The following is a 19,635-nucleotide window of genomic DNA, read 5'->3' as shown; positions in this document are numbered from 1 at the left end:
TTCATGTGTTGAAGATATTTTTGCACTGGTGACAATGAATTGCTTTGCCCTCACGGATGCAAGAGCGCTAGTAATCTGCTGGCTGGCCATATGGTTCACATTTATTTTAATGTGTCTTTAACATCAGGAGAATAGCTGAGGCAGCAGAAGAAAATGCTTATGTTTTGGAGTTCAGCCAGAACTGAGATTGTTTATGTTTCATAATCAAAGAACTACCAGTTTTGTCAGGAAAAAATGTTTGAAAAACATGATGGGTTTAAAATGTCATTCTTATCAGGATTTTGTAAAATTAGGAAGTAGTCTTTGCATTTCCCTGACGAATACAATCACAGTGGGATCTCTTCCCAGGTAGGGGGGTTCAGATTGTTTTGGCCAGAAATGCCCAGAGGGAAACGCTCTGTCTTTCACCAGTGTCACACTGCTGCAGCTGCACAGCCTGGAGAGCAAAAAGAGGATGTTCGAAAGGGAATGAGAAGTGCAGCTGTCTAGTGCATTATGTGTATGTTAGAGCAATTCAGGAAAACTTTGTTTCAGTCTGCCAGCGCCTCATTACTGTTGCTTACCTATTTCATCAGTTATAATTTATTTATGTATAAATGAGACTTGGATGTTTCTCATAACAATACAGTGGACTGCTGGTGTAAATATTTTGGTTTTCTTCTTTGGAGAATTACTTTTCTTGGAATTTGGGAGCTGGGTGGGCCCATGATGACATGGTTACCAAAACATGAGAAATATATTATAAATAAATAAATACAATAAACCTGAATTTGACAAATGTGGAAATAATTGGGGGGGTTGTGTCTTTAATTTTTCCTAAGTTCACAAGTAGATAAACAATGGTTATGCTCAGGGGAGAGAGCAGAAAATACAGCTTGAGGTGGAAAAGGAAGGGGCACCAGAAGCACCTGCAGAACTTTAGCACAGCTGTGGCAGGAGGCAGTGGCTGGGGATGTTGGGTGCAGGTGCTACCCACCAGTGTCCTCCCTCTTTGTCCCTGTGCTGGGGCCGTCCTAGCTCGGCTGCTTGCGGAGGGTGGGAGGGCCAGCAAATAGACAGACAGACAGCTCAGCCCTGTCCGCAGGGCTCAGTTGGGACCCCGCTGCTGCCGGCTTTCCAGTCAATGCTTTGAAAACATCTTGGTAGGGGGAAGGGACAGGAAAGAAGGGCACACAACTTGAGAAGTTAGAGAGCTGCTGATACCTAGCTTTGAATAACTTGTGAAAAATGAGCTAGTAATAAAATTCTTCAGTTTCCCAATAATACATAAAATAAAAAATAAATTTTATTTGCAGTATGGTAAGGTAAGGTAAGATGGCTTTGAGCAAACCTGGCCTACTGGAAGGTGTCCCTGCCCATGGGAGGGGGGTTGGAACTAGATGATCTTGCAAAAAATCTTGTAATTATGAGCCTGTTGGTAGGAATAAGGTGATGGCAACCATTGTTTGAAACTAACTTAGCAGAAGGACTGGATGGTTTCTTCCATATAACTTCCATATAACTACAACGCTAAGGAGACAATCTCTAACCATATATTATGATATTATGATACAAATACATTACTAATATATTACAAAAATTACAAATCTGTGTATTGCTACAGCTTTCTTCACCCTTATCTATTCACATATTCCTCTAGACATACATTTAAGCTTTTCTCCCATATAAATTGCTTCATTCCCTTTTATATTAGCTGTTGATGAACAAAGGCCCCTCTTTATTCTCTAACCTCACATGACTGGAATGGCTCTCATTTTTTTTTTTTTACCTTCTTTGTTGAGGAGTCATTTTCCAAACCCAGAAAGTGTTTTCTCACTTGCTGTGTTTGGTGACAGAATTCCAGCAGAGATCAATGCTTTGTACAATGTACTTTAGCCAGGATGAATCTGACAGGGAAGTTTTATTGTCAAACCGCTATTTGTAATATTTGCCCATCTCCCATTAATTGTCATTGTGATGGAGATCTATGTGACACAGCAGCCTAAGTGAGAAAGAACAGCAGCCATGGAAGCTATTTTGCAGAACAGGTTTATTTCTTTAAGGCTGTTGTTTTTTTCATGAAAGCTGTATTATTATTATTATTTTTTTTTACATTGCTACTTTCTTCAGTTTTGACTTTTAAGTTTTATTTTTAGAATATCTTTGAAAAATGAATTACTGGGGCCTCCTGCTTCATGTAGACATACAGGATGCACTGTATCTGGAAAAATCCATTTAATGCACTTGATCAAGTACCTACTAGTACTAGCTTAAAAAAAACCAAAACAACAACTGAGGAACAATTAGTCTTCGATGCCATTACTGTTAGCCACTGGGCGATAAAAATAGTACTTTTTGTTTTGACAGATGAAATATTACCATTTTAAATTGCAACCATTTTAATAAAAATGATGGTAGTAAAAGTTATGACTTAGTGGCCCAATTCAGGAAGTTGTTCTGAACTATGTATATCATTTACCACTTACGCAAACAACCATCATGGTGTTTGTTCTATTTCTATTCTTTCGACAGTTGGTCTCACTGTGTCTAGTAAACCACAGGCTGGCTAAGACAGGTTTACTGAGTCAAGCCTTAGTCGGTGTAATTTGGAGGGGGAGGGGGACTAGGGTTAGGGTAATGTGTAGAAAAAGGTTGTCTTGAATTAGGCAAAGCTTGTTCCATGTCAATGTGCAATGTTATTAATAAATCACTGAAATCTCAATTTTTTGAATGACTGCTGAACAATTATATCTATTCTGTTCTACAGTTAATGACTGAAAAAAGACCGTACTGAAATACTGAAAGATGAAGGGCTGTGATTAAAAAAAAAGGTGATATCTGCCATTCTGCGGGTTTCTGGCTCACCGTACAGGCGTTCTTTAATTTTGGAAACCTTAAGAGATTCATTGTATGTTCAATAGCCAGAGAAGTGTGTAAACCAGGAATTGTGCTTAAAGAGAAATGGCAGAAATATCATAGGTAGTCATGAAATAAACTATAACTGCTGTGGATAATGAGGATTGTTGTGAGGGAGAGGGGTTAGTAACTGAGAAAAAGATCAATAAATGTATTCTACTGTGTATGTGTGCAAGCACATGATGAAGAAGATAGCAAAAGGGTAAGCACAAAGAGCAGGTTGTGTTTCCAGGATGGGTTAACCATGCTTGGGTTAAACAATTGTTTGCTATTTCCTTTAATTCTTTTGGTCTTACCTTTAGAAGTTTTGTTTACAGACAATTGCCAGTTTTGCCATAAATGGTCTGTGGTGCATTTGACATGTGCTATGGCTGTTAGTTGGGGTGAAGTGCTGCTTGATGGGCCTGTGCTGCATCCAGGAACAGCCCTGGAGCTGCAGCAGCTGCTTCTGCATGGCAGGGAGCTGATGATCCCACAGGGCCTGACGTGGCTCCCTGAGGGGGATGCCAGTTGCAAGTAGCTTATTAACTTGGGCTCTGCTCTGCCAAACCCAGAAACTGAGCCACTCAAAAGTCAAATGCCAAAAATCAGCATTTCTGCAGCTGATATTATTTCAGATGAGTAATTCTGACGGTGCTGTTTGAAGATGTCTGTGTCTGAAGACCTTTTTCAGATCTAAGAGATGATTCTGTAGCAGTAATGTTCTTAACAGTATCATCCTTTCTTCTGATAATTGATATATTTTATGCATTCCAATACTTAAAGTATCCGTCAAAAATATTTAATTCCATATAATCCTGAAACATGGAACTAAAAATTGTATTAATTGTTTAAATACATGAGAATGCAGTATATTTTTCCTTGCATGGAATATATCAGACTTGTATATAAATGTGTTAAAGATCACGTGTGATGCATAGGACAGTTTTAGGTGATGATGAATATTCCTGTTCCCTCTGGCACACTCACTTGCCATGAACTGCTAGACCCAAGATGATGGTGTTAATTTCCAAAAAACACCTAGTTTCTGTTGCCAGTGTGTGTCCAGCAGATGCTCAAACACCACATCTCAGCCTCACAGACGGTGCCTGGAGTCAATATTGCCCTTTTTGTGCAGAACAGATGCCAGTGGCATCCACTGATATCACTTGTTGCTCAGGCAGATGGCATGTAAGCACTTTTTTAAGACTGGACCAGAAAGGAAGCTGTTACTAGATCTCTTCAGGATAAGTGTGGTGTTTGCACTCTCTTTGGATACGTTTTTAGATTACAAGCTTTTGCTTCCTGGGAAAACCTTTGGCACTGGCTCCAAAGAGGCCTGCAAGCCTTGCAGTGCCCCTCATTCTGAACGGAGCTTGCTAGTTGTGTAATGTTGGTAAATTTTGTCTGGGCATATGTTTGTGCTTTCTGATATATCAGAATATATGTATTTTGTATGTCCTTCTGTCTTGAGTTAAGCAGTGTCCTTAGCAGTAATTACAACTTATTTGAACATGCTATTTAAGGTACAGTGCATGCAAAATAACGTATGTCCCTGACTGTCGATAAGATGGTCTGAGAATCTAAGTTTTGGTTGGCTTGGAGCAAAAGGACTGAATGAGTTATAGAGCACTTTGTACCTGATGTTGGAAAATGTTCAACATTTCCATTCAATATCTAATAACAATTTTTTTGAGATTACATTTAGGCAGCCCTCTGCTCAGAGATTATATGAAGTATAGGAGGGCAAGAACATAGTGCCTTTGTGGTGCCAACTGTGCTTCCTTTGTGTCCTTTGTTACTGAGGTGGTTGCAATTCTCCAGTCCCCTCACTGACATCCCTAATCTATGTTTTTAGGTAATCAACTAAAATCCTGTAATCTTTGCCTGATCTGCTCTTGTAAACATCATTCTCATAATTATGAATATATTCTGACTACTTCCTAGCAGTAATGCAGAAGAGATGACTATAGAGTTATTCACAGTATTGAGGAAAAATAACACTGCTTCAAGCTTTTATGATTATGTCAGTAGGGCATATTGTCTGTAATTTGGTTACAGGACTATATTTTCTAATATACTTTTTTTTAAATATAGTTAGGTAGATTATGCTGGGTTTTGGACTGAATTACTTCATGTAAAAGTTTGGGGCTTTTACATTTGTGCTGATTAACATTTCACTACATAGTAATATTAGAGAATTAACTATGTTTTAATTGTGTCAATAAACCAGACCTGTTACAAAACCAGTGCTGAAGACAAAGCACTTCCAAACTCTAGAGACAGTGCAACGTTAGATGAACAGTGTACATCATGTTGCTCTTACTGCTTTTACAGAATGGTTCCAAGTCTCTCAAGCGTGGTCAGACACCTTTTAAATCATTTTACTACCTGAATTCTGGCAATTAGGTCTTTCATTCACACCTGTCCAATTGTAACCTGTAAACTGCAAAGCAATTAGGAATTAGTCTCAACATCCTATTGTCATTTTGCAATAAAGCAAGTAAATCAGGCTGCTCATCTTAAAAATCAAATCTCTTTCTCTAATGCTTGTGGGTTTTCTGGTTTGGTTTGGTTTGTTTTTTTCTCTAAAGGCTCACCACTGTTACCAGTGAGAAACAACAGACCAGTGTTGTTGGAAGGGGTTATTAAATGTCTGTAGAAATAAGAACAACATTTAACAGTTAAATTTTGGCATTTGTTTTTAAACAAATCCATTTCATATGCTACTGCATATATGCATAAGAAAAACTGAGTACAAGTGGAAGGGAAATCAGAAAATAATAAGACAGGACTAGATTAAATTTCTTGTCAAAATTTGACACATTAGAATATATATACACACGTATTCAGTGCATAGCAGCAGAAAGGATGAAGGTGAAGAAAAAGGAAGTGGATCTGATTGTTAATCACATTATTCCAATATTATTCTCCGATTATGGTGGTATGAATTTCTGAGACAGTCTGTAACACTAAAAATATTGCCTTTATAGTTTTTCTAATGCTAATTTATCACACTTCAGATTACAAGAGATAGAAATCTTTTCTGCCAATGTGATCCTATGCCTAAAGATGTATTTATGGATCTCTACAGCTAAGCCTTGCTGACGGAATAGTAATGGGTACAGAGACCTATGAGAGACACGGTCTGCTGTTCTCACTGCTGTCATACGCAACGCTGTTTTCTTCACAGGGGTTTGAGGAGGAGAAGTCAGTGGATCACTGTCTTGGAGATGACACTGTGAAAAGAGTTTCTTTTGCTAGGACTTATTTGCTTCCTTGGTAAAAGGATAAAATATTTTTATAATGTTCTAAATTTCTGTTCTGTTTATTATTATAGCAGTTTATAATGGCTTCTAGGTTTCCATAGATGGTAAATATTTCTAATGTTATTTCCTCATTTAGACTGCAGACCTCTGAACTTCAGTCTGTACATAGGTGCCATTAAGGTAAATAGAACTACACAAGTGACAAATTTGCTGTATGACTGGAAGTTCTTCATACTGTAATCTGCATCTGTTCTAGCTTCTTCAATCCTGAAGAGAGAGAAGCGGAAGAGAACAAAAAATGTCCACTTTAACTGTGTTACTGTGTATTACTTCACGAGAAGACAAGGCTTCACCAGTGTTCCCAGCCAAGGAGGAAGCACACTGGGAATGTCCACCCGCCACAACAGTGTGCGCCAGTACACGCTTGGAGAATTTGCGCTGGAACAGGAGAGGCTTCACCGAGAGATGTTAAGAGAACACCTAAGGGAGGAAAAACTTAATTCTCTAAAATTAAAGGTAAAAATTTTTCGGGACTTTGATCCCTGCCTTATTTATTTAAACAAGCAGTGTCAGAGCTATATGTGCCCCATGTGTGTATTTTGAACAAAACCATTTCCTTTCCGTCAACTACATTTTCAACAGAAACAACAGCATTTTTCTTTCTTCTTTTTTTTTTTTAGTTTTACTGAAGACATTTTTGTTTGAAATTTCCAAGCGCTGCTGTAGCTCTCATTGATGTGTAACTCAAAGTGCTTTACAGGGAGGTTATTTAATTCCTGTTTTCTACAGAGAGGAAAACAGAGGCAGAGAGTTGTGGAAGTTGCTCTTACCAGGGTGTCCAGCAGAAGTTTGGATGTGCCAGGAAGAGAATGAGTCTCCTGAGCCCTTGCACAGTGCCCTGTTAGACAAGGGCATGGTAACATCCTAAGTACAGCAAGTGAAACAGCTTATTTTCTTGACCAACTTGAGCAAATTTAGCAAAAAAGAACAGTAATACTAAACATGTTCTCCTTTTTCAGTGTGCTGATTTATATGATTGTGCGCCTTTAATGTTTCACCAAAGGATATCTGTGTTAAAGAAGAAATGTGTCAAACAAATTAACCAGCTGTATCACTTTAACTAGTCAGAACAAATCTTGGCTTTGGTTTTGAAGCTGTATTTTTAAATATAGCATAGGAGGGGAAAGAAACCGTTTATTTAGTAGAGGAGAACAGAGGAGGAGATTGTGTTCTTGGAAGTGGCCCTTCTGCTGCTTTAAAACTGTTGGTAAAATTTCTCTTCTGTTATGTTTTTTATAGTGGTTGAAACACTTCCTGTATAATAGCTTGTATTATATATATTTTGGGCTATGTATTAAAAGTGCACAGTTTTTAGAATTGTAACCAAACTGCTGTGCTCCATAGCCCCTTCTCTTGTGATATTATATCTCTGTTCCAGATACTACCACAGTTGTCCAGAGTAAATTGGCACCCTCCAAGTTGCAGAAATGCCTTTAGCTTATTCCCATAGATAGAACTATCTTCACAAGTTCCATGTCTGAACTCCTGAAGAACTGTGTATGACCTTTACTGTTGTAATTACTTTTTTCAGTCTCCTAATTGTTTTTTATTTGAATAGCTAAATATATTCTTAAATAGTTCATAAAATTTGAACTGTCATAATAAAAACAAACATAAAACCCCTCAGGGCAAAGGCAAATTAAAGACAGGTATTTGGACAGGTTGGAAACCAAAGTGTGTTAGTGACTTATCACTAGAGAGAGATTACACCTCTGAACATTTCGCATCGCAGGATCTTCAGAGCATCAAGTGCAAACTGAGCTGTGTCACTGTAACCAATGACTCTGTGTAGACCCCTTGGCTGACTTCCAGGAATCAGCTCAAAGAGATGAATCCCCAGTGGAGTGAGTACAGAATAGTAAGGCATGCAAATATTTCACTTTTCCTTTTTATAGCTAGAAAGTAAATAAAGGAAAATCACAGATCCTATTTAGCACTAAAGACTGGATGAGGCTTTTTTGCTTTCATCTGTATAGAGTAGAGCTTGGCTCCTTGTGCTTTCATAATTCTCCTCTTGGCTGGGATGGATCTCCTTTCTTCATTAACTTAACTCCAGGCCACTCTTTTTTTTTGGGACATAGACTCTAGTATCTGCTCCTCTTCCAAATACAACACATTCTTCTGTCTCCCCAAACACTTTTTTGAGTGGGTGATAATCTTTCCTTTGCCTATTAAGTTACTGCAAAATCTCTTCATAAGTATTGAGTGAATAAGGAAAGCTTGTTTTGCATTCCTCCCTCTGTCCTAATTTTAATTGTTTCCTTTTACCAAATAGAAAAGTCCTTTCCCCTACACTTAATTCAGCACTGGTGGGATTCTTTCTTCACTGATTCCGAGCAGTTGATGTGGGAATAGTTTACTGACATGTTCTCAGGCTGGTAAGCTGGCTCCAACGTTTCAATTCAAATATTAAGAAATTGTGGTTAGGGCTTCAGAATCCTGAGAGTGGCTTAAAAATGCTAATATCTTACTAATGTTAATTTTTTTTACTAGAGTAAAATATTTCTCTTCACTCTAGATCATGTATAAACACATAGAGAACAGAAAACTTCCTTTTTGAACTAGTCCATTAAACTCAGCTTAGTTGATTGCCTGATGATACACTTGAGGTAAAAAAATACAACAAAACCCACTTTCCCTGGCAAAAGGAAACCCAGGACTCACTGAAATAGCGAAGACTCGCTGTAAAGCACCGAGCATGTTATGTTTGCTTAAGACAACTGGGCCTTGCTGATTTCCCATTATAGAGATGGAAGAGCAGCTTGGTCATTCGCATCGTTTCTAAATGAACACAAAACCAAAATGATGTAGCATTCTAAGGTGACATCAGCAGTTATGATCTTTAATGAAAACTTACTAAGCAGGATTTGGATCAGAGTGACTGTGCATCTGCACAGAAAACTGAAGAAAATGAGAAAACTAGGTAGGGCAAAGTTTGTTCAAAAAGGTGTTTCTATTTTAAAACCATTATGCAAACAGAAGGTAGCATTTTCAGTGTAGTTTTTAATTTCAGTTTCCCCATTTTTTGCATTAGATTAAAATATGCAAGTCTGTAGGTAGAAAGAATTCTGTCTTGTAGAATTTTTTAAAAAATAGAAACGTAGGAATATATTGGAATTGAATCTCCATAAGATTGGCTAATAGTTATTATTTTACTTGCTAAAAGTGAAGAGCCAAATAAGAAATTTCTTTTAATTAAAAGCAGATAAAGACTTTAAAATAATCTTCAAGTGGCTTTAGCCATTTACCACCAACACTTTGGTGTAAACATGGCTGACAGCGGCATAAACACTTGTAGCAGCAGAGTGTGAAAACTCTGATGGCAACCTGGACATAAAAGCCGTCTTGTCAAGAAGGCACAAGGTAGGCTTTACTACAGCTTGTTGTCGTTTGAGAAAACATTATGAGAGATCACAATAAATTCGCTGGAATAGGTCTTATTGTTTACTCATAATGGCTGGCAAAGGTTTCTAAGCTAAATTTTTCACGTTTCACAGAGTTGAAGTGAATTTCACCCAAAGACTTCACGTTCATTGGCCCTTGCGTTGTTCTGTTGTTATATTAACCTTTAGCTTTATGAGAGAAACTTTACCCATCCACATATCAAGTTTAATTCAGATGAGCAGTATTATGGCCATCAAGATAACTTAATGTTCCCCTGAAGTTCTGTATTAGAAAATGGATTTGATGGCTCTTGATAATCTTCCTCCCTCTGTAGTTACCCAGCTATGCTGAGAAATGTTCAGATAATTCATTTCATTAATTCATTTGTTCTTTGTGTGACAAAATTGAGAAAAAAAGCAGAGGAGACAACAAAGAGGTTGCCCAGCAAAGGAGTCAGGAACTGAGGTGCTTTGGAATGGCAAACTGCTGTCTAATCCCGCTGGATGCCCAGGCCTGTGACTTCACAGCCTGCTGGATGCGTACGGTGTTCAGCACGGCACGGATTCCATTCCTTAGCGCTCTGCCTTTGTGTGGCAAAGCTGTTAAGAGTTGCAGGAGGAGGAGCAGAAATGCATGACAGGTTTGGTATGGTGCTATAGTTGACTTTGTAAGCTGAACAGTTACAGCATTCACCTCATGGGTAAGAGCCCTGAAACAGTGTTTTTATTAAATACTAACTGAATAAAATGCTAAAATAGTTACAGAAGCAGGGATTAGTATTCTTCCCCTTCCCCAGTTTCAAATTTAAATTCTGACAGGCAATTGAGTAACAGTGCTTAAGGAGCGGTTTGAGCCTCGTATATTTAAAATTAGAGCATTCAGAATTCCTAGGTAGGTCATTCACCTATTATATTAAAAAAAAAAAAAAAAATCCATCCTGGATTTGAACATTCCGGTGGAGTTGTATGTACAGTAGAGTATTCCCTCCCACTAGCTTCAGATAGCTAATTCAAGATGTGTTTAATTAGTCCGTGGATATACCTGTCTCTCCCTGTATCTACAGGGAAAAATGATGACTTCAAATGTTGTCTCTCCTACCTTACTGAACTAATACATTGAAATACTCAATGTAAGTCATCTCTCCTTTGCCCCAGGGCCAGCAGAACTGATTAGGGAACTATTACCCCCTGTTTTCGTAGCCACTGTAGAGTGAAATGAATCATAGAAAACAGAATAAGAAAGCAATCTGAAGGAAGTTTTGAGAGGACATTTTGAACATGCTTGCATTTAAGATAAAGAAAGAGCTAGGAGTGTATTCATGTAAAGGGATTTGAATGTTATAGGGATAACAGACATGGTAAGTAAACTGAAACATGAAATAAAATGAAGGCACTAAACCGCAAAGGGTGCAGTTGCAGAGAAGGACTGAGAATACAGAGCAGAGTTGTGGAAGTGACAGAGTGCATCTGCATGAACTAAATATGGTGCTGAATTGCTAAGAAGAGACGATTACTGATCTCAGGAGAATTTTTCTTTGAGCAGTGTAACGTGTACACATACACCATATGTAAGGACTACTACTCAGGACACTGAGGCTCTTCTTTTTCACAGGGAAGAGTATCACTTTTAACATGGCTGTATAAGTGAGGATTTTATTTTCTTTGATTGCCTTACACAGTTGTTATAAACACAAAACTGCACAATTACAAAAAGAGTAATCAGCAGGAGTTCACCATCGCGTAATTCAGTAATGCCATAAATGACAGTTAGAATCCAAATGATTGTGGAAAAGACAAACTGTTAATTTAAAAGGAAAAATGAAGCAGCTGGGAATATAATAAAAGATAGTGGAATGGGTAGGATTCAGAACTGCTTTATTACATATAAGAAACATAGCTATATCAGCATCACAGGATTTAGCAGCAGAAAAATGAAGAGTTGTTACCTTTACAGTGATAATTGTTAAATGTCTAAACATTGAAATGCACAAAAACCAGGCAATGATAGTTATGACTTCAGTAACTTATCTGTATTTAAAACTGGTGTCTAAAAATGTATTTGGGCGAACAGGCCAAGCTGAAATATTCTGCAAGTAAATAAGGCAAAACAGATAAAGAATTTGGCTATAGGTAAGAAACATTCGAATTCCATTCACTGGGGGCTCTTTTTCTGAGGTCATGGTGCTGTTAATGCAACTGTTAATGCAAATGCAACTTCAGACTTCACTGGTGTATAATTATCACTTAGTTGCACCATGTTTTTTTTTCACAGAAGTGTGAGACCAGGTGCTTGGTTAGTGTAAGTCAGCAACCTCACCAGTTGAGAACATTACACAGAGCAGGGTGAACACTGGGAATCTGTTTTTATTTTTCCATTTTAAGCAGAATTATTTCATAGAACAATAATAAAAGAAAAATAATTTATTATATCACAAAATACATCATATAACTGCATGTGCTTGACATTTGCTATGCAGTACAATGCTCAATCTGCATAATTTGAGATTGAGAAAATATATTGTTTGTAGCAAATGTCATCATCTTTCTGAACTGTGTTCTAACAATGGATATTCTTTTGATTCTTAAGCAATTTTAGCTGTAGAAGAACTGGCAGATATAACTGGCGAGCTCTACCATGGATGGGAAAATTAACCTTCCTTCAGTGCAGTAATTTTTTTTTTTCTTTTCTCCTTGAATATATAGACCCCTTTGTATATGAGATGAGTTGCCCGAGTATGGCACGGAATGTGCTGTCTTACGAAAGTGGCACTGGATGTTTGAGGTTGATGCTCATGGCCGTTTAATTTTGAAACAATTTTTGAAGGCTGTGGGAGCTAGACTGTACATAGGTAATAATAACAGTGCCAGAATACTTGTATCTAGAGGCTAAAAAATTCATATCCTTAGGAAAGGAGCAAGAATCTTTTCTCAAGATCCTCCAGAAGAGGTTAACAACTTATTTCCTTTTTACTAAGAATATTGATTCAGTAACTACCCAGGAATAAACTGGGCTGGTTAGTGAAGTACTTAAGTATATGACAACACAAAGATAAATGGGTTATTTTGGGGACCAAAGAGGGCTAGGAAGAACTTCAGAAGAGCTGTATGCCTCAGTGCTGGGAAATGCCTTGCAAATAAACATGAAGCAATGTAAGTAGAAAAGGGGAAAATTAAGTGACTTCCAAGCTTAAAATTGTCAACTCAAAAAGCAAATATAGGCATCTTCTCAAATGATGACATGGAAATATTGCTTTGTGACCTCAGCTGTACAAACATCAAACAAACTTGTCAGGCTAAAGAGGAACAGGATAGCAAATAGTACATAGACGTTACCATTTTACAAATATGTGGTGCATTGTAATCTGAACCAGTGTTGGTAGTATAATTACTGTCTCAAAAGGGATATTGAATTTCAAAGAGCCTAGAGACAGGAACTAGAATAAATTAAGGCCTCAAAAATTATCTTATGAAACAATACAGAAAACACTAGAATTTTAGAAAGACCCAAGACCTAGCAAACAATGACAAGTGATAAAGAATGTAAGAACAAATAAGAAATTAGAAACTTAGGAAAAAATTAGCTTCATGACTAATATGAAACTAAAAAAGTATATTTAATTCACATGTTAAATGTGAAAGAACTGCCTTTTCACCCCATCTGTAATCACGTTCTGGAACTTTGTGGCAGTCATGCAGCATTTTTACATACAGCTTTCCACATTTATAATGCATTACACATATTTACATCTATGGCACATACATATGTGTGAGTATAGTTTAAGGACTTAGTTAATTGTTCTGTGCAACAGATGACAAAGAATGGTACGGTGGAATCCGAAGAAGCCAACACCCTGACGCTGGATGACATTTCCGATGATGATATTGATCTAGACAACACTGAAGTAGATGAGTACTTTTTTCTACAACCCCTGCCGACAAAAAAGCGAAGGGCGTTGCTGCGAGCTTCTGGAGTGAAGAAGATTGATGTGGAAGAAAAACACGAGCTGCGGGCCATCCGCCTGTCCAGAGAGGATTGTGGCTGTGACTGCCGTGTGTTCTGTGATCCAGAAACTTGCACTTGCAGTCTTGCAGGCATAAAATGTCAGGTAAACATCTGTATTATTGTTGTTATTTACCTATCCAGGGGGATGGGCAGGTGGGGTGTGCATGCACGTGTACTTTTTTGTTGTTAAAGTTATAACTACTAGAAGTTAATTATTAATCTATAACACTTGCGGATCTCAAAACAGTTTTTTAAGGCCAAGATTTAAGAGTACAAAGTGTGCAATACAACCAATCTCCTCAAAATTCTATGTTTATTTTATGATTGGGTATTTTTTTTGTTCTTTTGTTCAAACAGTCAACTCCTCATATTACTCTTTGGCCTTTATGTAAATGCAGACAACAGAACAATCAGTAGCCTGCAGATTTCAGTAGGGATATTTCCTTTTATTTTAGAGACAATTCACATACTGTCCAAATGTGAAGTACAATCCAGATTCAATGAGAAACAATAGATGAAACTCTGTGGCACCGTCCATAATTTAAAATGCATGATACTTAAAATGCACGCGTGTAGGCAACAAAAAATACATCTGCTAATATAGCAGGTAGTTTTTTCCTCTGCAGACTGAAAAGGTAGTTTGCACTGTACATTTACATGGTGTCCTGTGTACACCTGTAAAAGTCCCAAAATGTTCCCTAAACGATGTTTCCACTAATTCTCGCGAGTTGCTGTTATGCAGCTAAGTTGATTTCTTCCTGAATGCATTTTTCACTATCTCTTAAATCCAAGCTAAACTTTCTCTGCTTTTTGAAATAATATATTCTCTTTGCTGTTCCTGCTTTCACCTTCACATGTGGGAAAGATGTACTAGATTGTATTACATGGTTCTCCTCTGCATCATATTTTATGTTTAAGTATTATAGTGTAGATGAAAATCATAGACCTTAAACCACCTGATCAAACTCTCCATTTTGTGGATTCAGTCACATTTTTAGAAATTTAAGATGGCTATTATTAGATAAATAAGTTCAGCCCCCAGTGTTTTGAGTGCAAAATGTTGCATCTATAATTCACTGAAATATCTTTTTAATTGTACTTGAGGTTTTATTCCTACTTGCTGCAGTCAGGTGTCCCCATTGGTGACCTTATAGAGGTTTTCGTGTATAATTCATTTTGTTTCAATAGGTTTATAGTTTCCATGATGTCTACCGAATTTTAAGAGTCTGGTAATGCTTTTGGCCTGGATTTGAGCACAACATGAAGTAAATCTGTAGCAGATCCATAAATAGAAAAACTACCTGTTTTTTGTTCCACTGTATAATGTTTTCACGTATGGAACAGAATCATATTTTTCCTACTCTGCGGCGTTGTTGCATGTATGGGTCCCCTACTGTTCCTGTCATAAGTGCTGAATTCCAGGGCTAACCTTCCAAGTGACTGTTAGCTTTGACTATTCTTACAAGTAGTTCTCACAGTGAATCCTGTTTTGCTGATGTATTTCTCTAGGCTGTCTAGGCTCTGTCATATCACCAGGCTTATGCTACGTATCATTAATTTGTATTCTTTTTTTTAAAAGGTGGATCGTATGTCTTTTCCATGCGGTTGCACTAAAGAAGGGTGTAGCAATACGGCAGGTAGAATTGAATTTAATCCTATCCGTGTACGGACTCACTTTTTGCACACAATAATGAAACTTGAATTGGAGAAAAACAGAGAGCAGCAAGTTCCGGCACTAAATGGCTGCCACAGTGAGATAAGCGCACACACTAGTTCTATGAGCCCAGGACCCCATCCAGTTGAATATTCAATTGCAGAAAATTTTGAGATTGAAACGGAACCTCCGGCTGCAGTTATGCATCCTCAGGCAGCCGAGGACTTGAACTGCCCAGGGGAAGAGGAGGAAGAGGAAGATGGGAGTAGCTTTTGTAGTGGAGTTACAGATTCTAGCACACAGAGTTTAGCCCCTAGTGAATCAGATGATGATGAAGAGGAAGAGGAAGATGAGGAGGAAGATGATGAGGAAGAAAAAGCAGATGATTTTGTAGAAAGTATGGGCTCCCATGCTGATATGGTGCCTCTTCCTTCTGTCCTTTGCTACTCTGATGGAACTGCTGTGCATGAAAACCATTCTAAAAATGCCTCGTACTATACTAACTCTTCAAATCTGTATTACCAAATAGAGAACCATGTTGCTGGCACTGCTAACCAGGTCGGTGAGACTTACTCAGAAAGGGATGCTGTCAAGAACGGTAGTCTTTCTCTGGTGCCTTACAACATGACTTCTGAACAGTTTGTTGACTACACACGGCAATCAGAGGAAACTTTTAGCAGCCCTCATTATCCTTCTGCAAACCCCTCAGTGATTGTTTGCTGCTCATCTTCTGAAGGAGAGAGCAGTGCTCCGTGTAACAGTTTATACCCTGAGCACAGGCCAAGTCACCCTCAAGTGGAATTCCACTCATACTTGAAAGGTCCTGCTCCAGATGGCTTTGTTTCAGCTTTGAATGGCAACAGTTGTGTACAAGAGCACCCTGCTGAGAATTCACTAAACCTCCCAGAAAAGAGCAGACTGCACGAAGAGTGCATCAAATCACCAGTGGTAGAAACGGTACCTGTTTAATATTAAAATTATTCTAGGACTGACTTTCTGTATTAAAATGCACTCACATTGGATTTCCTAGAATCTTACTTTTTTTAAGAGCTAGGCAACACTTGGACTATAGTCAATGTTCCAGACACATTTTGTTTTCTCAAGCTACACTGGCAGTGGTATTGCACAAAAACAGCTCATGTAAAGATTGAAATAAAAATAATCAAACTATCTTTTGATAAAAATAAAACACCTAAGTAAAAAACCACACCCAACATATTTCAAAGTAGCCTACCTATCAAAGTATGTGAAACCTGCCAAGCTATCTGAATCAAAGCTTTGTGTTTTTGATTGTCGGGCCTGTGCAAGGTTGTTAAAAATGATACTTTGAAATTATCATGTTTAGAGTCCTAATTTTCAACATACCTGAAAAGATGGTAAGTTTAATGTAAAAGTAACTGCTGTACAAAAAAGTTTTAATTGTTCTGTACTGTATGTATTTTATTCATGGTAGTTTAGTACTCATGTTTTGATAAAAATGAACAGCATGTTCATTTGAGCAGAAGATCCATAGTTAGTTACAAAGCGCATGTCCACATTTCAGCTAGAGTACCATGTATTTTTCCTTTTTTTCTTAAAAAAAAAAAAAAACCATTTCTGGTAAATTATCTTGAAATTTTTAGAATGTACTATTTTCTCTTTTACTGTTCTTGACAACCAGAAGAGTCAGAAAGGGGGCGTTTACATCTTCTAGAAAGGTAAAAGGTAGACAATCCTCCATTAAAATTAAAATCAGTGGCATTCGAGAACTAGTATCCCCTCCCCAAAGAAAAATGATCTTGTGTATAATAGCAAAGCAGTAGCTTAAGCTTGCACAGCACCTTTTTTAGCCCAACAAATGTTCAGATACTTATGCACTTTAGTGCCATTTTGCAGGAATGGATTAACTGCAGAAACTGTGAATTATTTTGGAGAAATGCCATAGCTCCAGACTCTGAGGTATACGTAAGGTCTTAAAATTCCTTGTAACAAAACCTGTATGTGTTTTCCAAGCCAGTTTATCAATGTCAGTAGGTAATTCATAAAAGCAGAGTCTTGCTGATCAAAGTTTAAATGAAGCATGGAGAAAAACATGGAAGTGTCTAGATTTCCTAAATATTTAGCAGTTTTTATGAAATACGAGACTGGCTTTTGTGGACTTCTGACCGGATCTCAAATTTACAGAGGCATTTGGTCTAATGAGGAATGAGTAGATTCAGTGAGAAAACACAGCTTCAGAAATTCTATATCTGCTAAAGTTTGCAAGCAAAATAGCACATGTGGATATCTGTTACTTTATACACCATTGTTTTTTTAATGAAAGGGGAATTAAAATACGGGCTGTATCTCAACCTTTAATTGATTAGCCAACCTTGCTTTTATCTAGAAAAGGAGGTATAGGAACCTGATTTTCTCTACACTGATGATTCTGCACTCCTTATTTTTATTTCAAAAGCTATTTTAACATTTCTGGTCTTCTAGTATTGAAATTTTATTTATTATACATCAATTGGGTTGAAATGTAGACCTGTCTTCTTTGACAAAATAAGATTCAGCATCTTAGTTTTTATCTGTGTCAAATCTAGATGGTTAACAGCATGTATGTAAACACAGCATGAATTTTAGCTAACAGTGACTCTTCTGGTTAAAAGCTCTTTAAAACATGTACAGTACTCCAATAGAAAAACTGCCCTATTTAAAATATGCTTGAAAAAAAAGCGCCAACTCAATTGTTTTTATATGAAATCTGGGCAAAGTGATTTCTCAGTTTTATGCTAAATTAGCAAAATGTTTTTACTCCATGTAGTAGCTGGAAAGGTGAGGTTTTTTTAATTTACTTATTTCCATAAGAATTCCTACGTGTTTTATATGAACTGCATTGAAAAGTCCAGTTCTCTAGGGACTGGATTCTGCACTTGCAACATGTTCCATCTCCTGGGAAAATGCAGGGGTGTTGGTTACCTGGCACAGCGGTTCCTTTGCTTCTGCTCCTCTTGGTCACAGAACACTCTCGTCTCTTTCCCCAAAGGCTGAGTAGCCAGGTAAGCACAAGTATCCTCCAGTTCCATAGCAAATACCCATCTTTATTTTCAAAGAAAAATATATTCATTCATAAAAAAGTTCTGCATCTAAGAATAATATTATTCTATTCAAGACATGGGCAAGTGTAACAAGTCTCTGTATATACAAGCATCTTGCATTAGCAGCGAGCTGAAATCTGGCACTCACTCAGCACCAGCACCAAAAGCACAAATCCTTTCTACCTGAGCTGGGACAGGAGCTGTGAATCAGTAGCAGCTTTTTAACCTCAGAGGGTGTTGGCTACTGAAGGATCATGCAAACCTTACCAGGGTATTTCTCTCAGGGGAAAATTAAATGAAATATTTTGTTTCATTAATCACCTCCTTACTGAGCAATAAGAAATTATTTTCTTGGCCCCTGTGCTTTCACATGAAAAATATCTTTAATAATATTAGCAAGCACAGTAAGTGATTAACTCTATAAAATACATCTCAGCTGGCTTAATAATATTGAGATGATGGTTATTTAATGTTTTCATTGGCACAGGCTTCAGATCCCAGACCTCCTTAACATTAGTATCTGTATAAATTTCTGAATACTTAGATATATATGATGTTCCATGCCATTGGGGCATCAGGGGTGAACACAGCTATTAATAAATTCTCTAAAGCTTGCAGCATAGGATAACAAGCAGTAATAGGGTAGAGACAGCAGTGACTATATAAAAAACTTAGGCAACACTATTTTCCCTTGCTTAAAATAGCTAATTCCTGGGAGTCACATAGTAAAATGTGCAGAATAAAGATTATGTTGAATAAACATTCCTAACTAGCTGGTGATAATGCAGATAGTAATACCTTTCTTTTGAGCCCGTTTGGGATTTTGTGGTCAAGATTTGATCTCAGGATACAAAGTATACCAATCTTGTTTAGTTCTTGCAACAAGTTACAAGTCAAGTCTGTTTATAATTCACTGAGATTTCCTGGTAGTTATACTAACAATATCAGCAAGCCTTCCAACAGAGATAAACTCATACTGCAGAAAAAAAACCCAGAAACCTCTTTTTTCACTATAGGCTAAACCTGTTGCCCAAACAACTCCACACCAGCAAAAAACAAAGCTAAGGCCTTTCTAGCATTTGTATGTTGACCAGAGTGAGAAAAAACTGTGAAATCACTAAAAGTCAAGATTCCCACCCCTTGATTAGACTTCCATGTTTTTATTAGAAGGAAAAAAAAGTACTTTTCATATAAAGAAAAATAAATCACAGGATGGAAAATGTTTTAATGTTATTTTCTGGGCTAGTATATATTATAACACAAAGTGTCCCATTTTCCAGTTGGTTAATATTCATGTTGAAAACCAGTCCTTTCATTTTGGGTAAGCTTATTT

At 37.4% G+C, this 19,635-nt stretch overlaps 1 protein-coding gene across 1 annotated transcript in view; it reads left to right on the top strand.

Moving 5' to 3' along the window:
- The window catches only part of CSRNP3 (cysteine and serine rich nuclear protein 3), a gene marked incomplete at its 3' end in the record, with an annotated part of 84,249 nt that extends 68,037 nt beyond the window's left edge, over window positions 1–16,212 (top strand). The window contains exons 4-6 of the mRNA XM_080346542.1: window positions 6,400–6,659; window positions 13,396–13,692; window positions 15,169–16,212. Of these exons, the coding sequence (XP_080202668.1) occupies window positions 6,400–6,659; window positions 13,396–13,692; window positions 15,169–16,212 (1,601 nt within the window). The remainder of the gene's footprint in view (window positions 1–6,399; window positions 6,660–13,395; window positions 13,693–15,168) is intronic.
- Between the last annotated feature and the right edge of the window lie 3,423 nt (window positions 16,213–19,635).

This window comes from Nesoenas mayeri, assembly GCF_963082525.1.
Source record: "Nesoenas mayeri genome assembly, chromosome: 6".
NCBI classification, from domain to species: Eukaryota; Metazoa; Chordata; class Aves; order Columbiformes; family Columbidae; genus Nesoenas; species Nesoenas mayeri.
Note: the sequence above shows the minus strand (reverse complement) of the source record. Positions and strands in the feature narration are given on the sequence as shown.